At 54.4% G+C, this 7,075-nt stretch overlaps 1 protein-coding gene across 1 annotated transcript in view; it reads left to right on the top strand.

Moving 5' to 3' along the window:
* Positions 1-7,075, top strand: part of slc29a3 (solute carrier family 29 member 3) — a 40,012-nt gene that overhangs the window by 16,612 nt on the left and 16,325 nt on the right. The window contains exons 6-7 of the mRNA XM_065007826.1: positions 1-31; positions 1,668-1,830. The exon at positions 1-31 is cut by the window's left edge and continues 117 nt beyond it. Of these exons, the coding sequence (XP_064863898.1) occupies positions 1-31; positions 1,668-1,830 (194 nt within the window). The remainder of the gene's footprint in view (positions 32-1,667; positions 1,831-7,075) is intronic.

Raw genomic sequence — 7,075 nt, 5'->3', positions numbered from 1 at the left:
CCCATGAGGATATCACAGGCACTCATATCAGGTATTACACATACACACACTCACTCACACACACACACACACACACACTCACACACTCACACACTAAGTCTCTCATATTGGGAAGATGAATCTGTCTACATACCATACTCAGCCAATATCATATACCCAACAGTCTAGTCTAGATGATAACATACCAATATCATATACCCAACAGTCTAGTCTACATGATAACAAACCAATATCATATACCCAACAGTCTAGTCTACATGATAACAAACCAATATCATATACCCAACAGTCTAGTCTACATGATAACAAACCAATATCATATACCCAACAGTCTAGTCTACATGATAACAAACCAATATCATATACTCAACATGATAACAAACCAATATCATATACCCAACAGTCTAGTCTACATGATAACAAACCACCCAAACTGTTCCCTTGGAGAGTCTCTGTATCTATCATTGCTGACATCATCTTAGTTTCATACCAACAACTGAAACACTCATCAGCTGATTTGACTTCCTTCTCCTGCTTAACCCAGACATCATTTTATAACAGCATAACACAGTCAGTCATTTTGCCCTCCCCCATTCCCCTCTCCCCATCCCTCTCTCCCTCTCCCCCATCCCTCTCTCCCCCATCCCTCTCTCTCCCTCATCCCTCTCTTCCTCTCCCCCATCCCTCTCTCCCCATTCCTCTCTCCCCATCTCCCCATCCCTCTCTCCCCCTCGCCATCCCGCTCTCCCCTCCCTCCATCCCCCGCTCTCCCCCTCCCTCCATCCCCCGCTCTCTCCCTCCATCCCCGCTCTCTCCCTCCATCCCCCGCTCTCTCCCCCATCCCTCTCTCCCCATCCCTCTCTCCCCCATCTCTCTCTCCCCCATCTCTCTCTCCCCCATCTCTCTCTCCCCATCATCCTCTCTCCCCATCCCTCTCTCCCCATCTCTCTCTCTCCCCCATCCCTCTCTCACCACCCATCCCTCTCTCCCCATCTCTCTCCCCCACCCCTCTCTCCCCATCCCTCTCTCCCCACCCTCTCTCCCCCATCCCTCTCTCCCCATCCCTCTATCCCCCACCCCTCTCTCCCCACCCTCTCTCCCCATCCCTCCCTCCCCCCACCCCTCTCTCCCCACCCCTCTCTCCCCACCCCTCTCTCCCCATCCCTCTCTCCCCCATCCCTCTCTCCCCATCCCTCTCTCCCCACCCCTCTCTCCCCACCCTCTCTCCCCCATCCCTCTCTCCCCACCCTCTCTCCCCCATCCCTCTCTCCCCACCCCTCTCTCCCCACCCCTCTCTCCCCATCCCTCTCTCCCCATCCCTCTCTCCCCATCCCTCTCTCCCCATCCCTCTCTCCCCATCCTCTCTCCCCATCCCTCTCTCCCCATCCCTCTCTCCCCCCATCCCTCTCTCCCCCATCCCTCTCTCCCCATCCCTCTCTCCCCATCCCTCTCTCCCCATCCCTCTCTCCCCATCCCTCTCTCCCCACCCCTCTCTCCCCACCCCTCTCTCTTCCCCATCCCTCTCTCCCCATCCCTCTCTCCCCATCCCTCTCTCCCCATCCCCTCCCTCTCCCCCCACCCCTCTCTCCCCCACCCCTCTCTCCCCCATCCCTCTCTCCCCCACCCACTCTCTCCCCACCCCTCTCTCCCCCATCCCTCTCTCCCAGGCCAGGCTATGGGTGGTACTATCAGTGCAGTAGCCTCCATAGTGGACTTGGCAGCAGCTAAAGATGTGACTGACAGCGCTCTAGCTTACTTCCTAACGGCTGATGTCTTCATCCTTTTCTGTATCCTCATGTACCTGCTGCTGCCTAAGCTGGATTACTCACGGTAGACACACACACACACACACACAGCAATAACACTCTCACTCTCACCATATCAATCAAATTTATTTATAAAGCCCTTCTTACATCAGCTGATATCTCAAAGTGCTGTACAGAAACCCAGCCTAAAACCCCAAACAGCAAGCAATGCAGGTGTAGAAGCACGGTGGCTAGGAAAAACTCCCTAGAAAGGCCAGAACCTAGGAAGAAACCTAGAGAGGAACCAGGCTATGTGGGGTGGCCAGTCCTCTTCTGGCTGTGCCGGGTGGAGATTATAACAGAACATGGACAAGATGTTAAAATGTTTATAGATGACCAGCAGGGTCAGATAATAATAATCACAGTAGTTGTACAGGGTGCAGCCGGTCATCACCTCAGGGGTAAATGTCAGTTGGCTTTTCATAGACAATCATTCAGAGACAGAGACAGCAGGTGGACTGGGGACATAGGGTGGACTGGGGACAGCAGGAGGACTGGGGACAGCAGGAGGACTGGGGGCAGCAGGTGGACTGGGGACAGAGGGTGGACTGGGGACAGAGGGTGGACTGGGGACAGCAGGTGGACTGGGGGCAGCAGGTGGACTGGGGACAGCAGGTGGACTGGGGACAGCAGGTGGACTGGGGACAGCAGGTGGACTGGGGACAGCAGGTGGACTGGGGACAGCAGGTGGACTGGGGACAGCAGGAGGACTGGGGACAGAGGGTGGACTGGGGACAGAGGGTGGACTGGGGACAGAGGGTGGACTGGGGACAGAGGGTGGACTGGGGACAGCAGGTGGACTGGGGACAGCGGGTGGACTGGGGACAGCGGGTGGACTGGGGACAGCGGGTGGACTGGGGACAGCGGGTGGACTGGGGACAGCAGGTGGACTGGGGACAGCAGGAGGACTGGGGACAGCGGGTGGACTGGGGACAGCGGGTGGACTGGGGACAGCGGGTGGACTGGGGACAGCAGGTGGACTGGGGACAGCAGGAGGACTGGGGACAGAGGGTGGACTGGGGACAGAGGGTGGACTGGGGACAGAGGGTGGACTGGGGACAGCGGGTGGACTGGGGACAGCGGGTGGACTGGGGACAGCGGGTGGACTGGGGACAGCAGGAGGACTGGGGACAGCAGGAGGACTGGGGGCAGCAGGTGGACTGTGGACAGCGGGAGGACTGGGGAAAGAGAGTGGACTGGGGACAGAGGGTGGACTGGGGTAGACTGGGGACAGAGGGTGGACTGGGGACAGCAGGTGGACTGTGGACAGCGGGAGGACTGGGGAAAGAGGGTGGACTGGGGACAGCAGGTGGACTGGGGACAGAGTGGGGACAGCAGGTGGACTGTGGACAGCAGGTGGACTGTGGACAGCGGGAGGACTAATATAGACTTTACAACAATATGCATGCACATGTGTCAAAGAGGCTGAGGGAGATGTGGGGAGAGAAGATGAGGAACTGTAGTGCCTCTGAGTTTTGTTCTGTTGTGGTCAGGCAAACCACAGTTAAATGAAACTAGTCTCCTCTCCCGAAACCAAGGAAACAGGCTTCATTGATACTGAGAATAAAATAAACGCTTCCCAGTTTCTGTTTGGTAACCTTTTGATATGAGCCTTTGTCACAAAAAAAACTTCTCACTGGTGGCTCCTTTGACCTTTGGTGTGTTCTCAGGTCATCGGTGTGTTGTCCAATCATGGGTGTGTTGTCAGGTCATCGGTGTGTTGTCAGGTCATCGGTGTGTTGTCAGGTCATCGGTGTGTTGTCAGGTCATCGGTGTGTTGTCAGGCCATCGGTGTGTTGTCAGGTCATCGGTGTGTTGTCAGGTCATCGGTGTGTTGTCGGTGTGTTCTCAGGTCATCGGTGTGTTGTCAGGTCATCGGTGTGTTGTCAGGTCATCGGTGTGTTGCCGGTGTGTTGTCAGGTCATCGGTGTGTTGTCAGGCCATCGGTGTGTTGTCAGGTCATCGGTGTGTTGTCAGGTCATGGGTGTGTTGTCAGGCCATCGGTGTGTTGTCAGGTCATCGGTGTGTTGTCAGGTCATCGGTGTGTTGTCAGGCCATCGGTGTGTTGTCAGGTCATCGGTGTGTTGTCAGGCCATCGGTGTGTTGTCAGGTCATCGGTGTGTTGTCAGGTCATCGGTGTGTTGTCAGGTCATCGGTGTGTTGTCAGGTCATCGGTGTGTTGTCGGTGTGTTGTCAGGTCATCGGTGTGTTGTCAGGTCATCGGTGTGTTGTCGGTGTGTTCTCAGGTCATCGGTGTGTTGTCAGGTCATCGATGTGTTGTCAGGTCATCGGTGTGTTGTCAGGTCATCGATGTGTTGTCAGGTCATCGATGTGTTGTCAGGTCATCGGTGTGTTGTCAGGTCATCGATGTGTTGTCAGGTCATCGATGTGTTGTCAGGTCATCGATGTGTTGTCAGGTCATCGGTGTGTTGTCAGGTCATCGGTGTGTTGTCAGGTCATCGGTGTGTTGTCAGGTCATCGGTGTGTTGTCGGTGTGTTCTCAGGTCATCGGTGTGTTGTCAGGTCATCGATGTGTTGTCAGGTCATCGATGTGTTGTCAGTTCATCGATGTGTTGTCAGGTCATCGGTGTGTTGTCGGTGTGTTGTCAGGTCATCGGTGTGTTGTCAGGTCATCGGTGTGTTGTTGGTGTGTTGTCAGGTCATCGGTGTGTTGTCGGTGTGTTGTCAGGTCATCGGTGTGTTGTCGGTGTGTTGTCGGTGTGTTGTCAGGTCATCGGTGTGTTGTCGGTGTGTTGTCGGTGTGTTGTCAGGTCATCGGTGTGTTGTCAGGTCATCGGTGTGTTGTCGGTGTGTTGTCAGGCCATCGGTGTGTTGTCAGGTCATCGGTGTGTTGTCAGGTCATCGGTGTGTTGTCGGTGTGTTGTCAGGTCATCGGTGTGTTGTCGGTGTGTTGTCAGGTCATCGGTGTGTTGTCAGGTCATCGGTGTGTTGTCAGGTCATCGGTGTGTTGTCAGGTAATCGGTGTGTTTTCAGGTCATCGGTGTGTTGTCGGTGTGTTGTCAGGTCATCGGTGTGTTGTCAGGCCATCAGTGTGTTGTCAGGTCATCGGTGTGTTGTCAGGTCATCGGTGTGTTGTCAGGTCATCGGTGTGTTGTCAGGTCATCGGTGTGTTGTCAGGTCATCGGTGTGTTGTCAGGTCATCGGTGTGTTGTCGGTGTGTTGTCAGGTCATCGGTGTGTTGTCGGTGTGTTCCCTGGTCATCGGTGTGTTCTCAAGCCATCGGTGTGTTCTCAGGCCATCGGTGTGTTGTCAGGCCATCGGTGTGTTGTCAGGCCATCGGTGTGTTGTCAGGTCATCGGTGTGTTGTCAGGTCATCGGTGTGTTGTCCGTGTGTTGTCAGGTCATCGGTGTGTTGTCAGGCCATCGGTGTGTTGTCAGGTCATCGGTGTGTTGTCAGGTCATCGGTGTGTTGTCAGGTCATCGGTGTGTTGTCAGGTCATCGGTGTGTTGTCGGCGTGTTGTCAGGCCATCGGTGTGTTGTCAGGTCATCGGTGTGTTGTCAGGTCATCGATGTGTTATCGGTGTGTTGTCAGGTCATCGGTGTGTTGTCAGGTCATTGGTGTGTTGTCAGGTCATCGATGTGTTGTCAGGTCATCGATGTGTTGTCAGGTCATCGATGTGTTGTCAGGTCATCGGTGTGTTGTCAGGTCATCGGTGTGTTGTCGGTGTGTTCTCAGGTCATCGGTGTGTTGTCAGGTCATCGATGTGTTGTCAGGTCATCGATGTGTTGTCAGGTCATCGATGTGTTGTCAGGTCATCGATGTGTTGTCAGGTCATCGATGTGTTGTCAGGTCATCGGTGTGTTGTCAGGTCATCGGTGTGTTGTCAGGTCATCGGTGTGTTGTCGGTGTGTTGTCAGGTCATCGGTGTGTTGTCGGTGTGTTCCCTGGTCATCGGTGTGTTCTCAAGCCATCGGTGTGTTCTCAGGCCATCGGTGTGTTGTCAGGCCATCGGTGTGTTGTCAGGCCATCGGTGTGTTGTCAGGTCATCGGTGTGTTGTCAGGTCATCGGTGTGTTGTCCGTGTGTTGTCAGGTCATCGGTGTGTTGTCAGGCCATCGGTGTGTTGTCAGGTCATCGGTGTGTTGTCAGGTCATCGGTGTGTTGTCAGGTCATCAGGTGTCGGTGTGTTGTCAGGTCATCGGTGTGTTGTCGGCGTGTTGTCAGGCCATCGGTGTGTTGTCAGGTCATCGGTGTGTTGTCAGGTCATCGATGTGTTATCGGTGTGTTGTCAGGTCATCGGTGTGTTGTCAGGTCATTGGTGTGTTGTCAGGTCATCGATGTGTTGTCAGGTCATCGATGTGTTGTCAGGTCATCGATGTGTTGTCAGGTCATCGGTGTGTTGTCAGGTCATCGGTGTGTTGTCGGTGTGTTCTCAGGTCATCGGTGTGTTGTCAGGTCATCGATGTGTTGTCAGGTCATCGATGTGTTGTCAGGTCATCGATGTGTTGTCAGGTCATCGATGTGTTGTCAGGTCATCGATGTGTTGTCAGGTCATCGGTGTGTTGTCAGGTCATCGGTGTGTTGTCAGGTCATCGGTGTGTTGTCGGTGTGTTCTCAGGTCATCGGTGTGTTGTCAGGTCATCGATGTGTTGTCAGGTCATCGATGTGTTGTCAGGTCATCGGTGTGTTGTCAGGTCATCGATGTGTTGTCAGGTCATCGGTGTGTTGTCAGGTCATCGGTGTGTTGTCGGTGTGTTGTCAGGTCATCGGTGTGTTGTCAGGTCATCGGTGTGTTGTCAGGTCATCGGTGTGTTGTCAGGTCATCGGTGTGTTGTCAGGTCATCGGTGTGTTGTCGGTGTGTTGTCAGGTCATCGGTGTGTTGTCGGTGTGTTGTCGGTGTGTTGTCAGGTCATCGGTGTGTTGTCGGTGTGTTGTCGGTGTGTTGTCGGTGTGTTGTCAGGTCATCGGTGTGTTGTCGGTGTGTTGTCAGGCCATCGGTGTGTTGTCAGGTCATCGGTGTGTTGTCAGGTCATCGGTGTGTTGTCGGTGTGTTGTCAGGTCATCGGTGTGTTGTCAGGTCATCGGTGTGTTGTCAGGTCATCGGTGTGTTGTCGGTGTGTTGTCAGGTCATCGGTGTGTTGTCAGGGTCATCGGTGTGTTTGTCGGTGTGTTGTCAGGTCATCGGTGTGTTGTCAGGTTGTCGGTGTGTTGTCAGGTCATCGGTGTGTTGTCAGGTCATCGGTGTGTTGTGTCGGTGTGTTGTCAGGTCATCGTGTGTTCGGTGTGTTGTCAGGTCATCGGTGTGTT

The sequence above is a fragment of the Oncorhynchus nerka genome, linkage group LG23 (genome assembly GCF_034236695.1).
Source record: "Oncorhynchus nerka isolate Pitt River linkage group LG23, Oner_Uvic_2.0, whole genome shotgun sequence".
Taxonomy (NCBI): Eukaryota; Metazoa; Chordata; class Actinopteri; order Salmoniformes; family Salmonidae; genus Oncorhynchus; species Oncorhynchus nerka.
The sequence above is the reverse complement of the archived record's forward strand: the minus strand, read 5'-3'. Positions and strand labels throughout refer to the sequence as shown.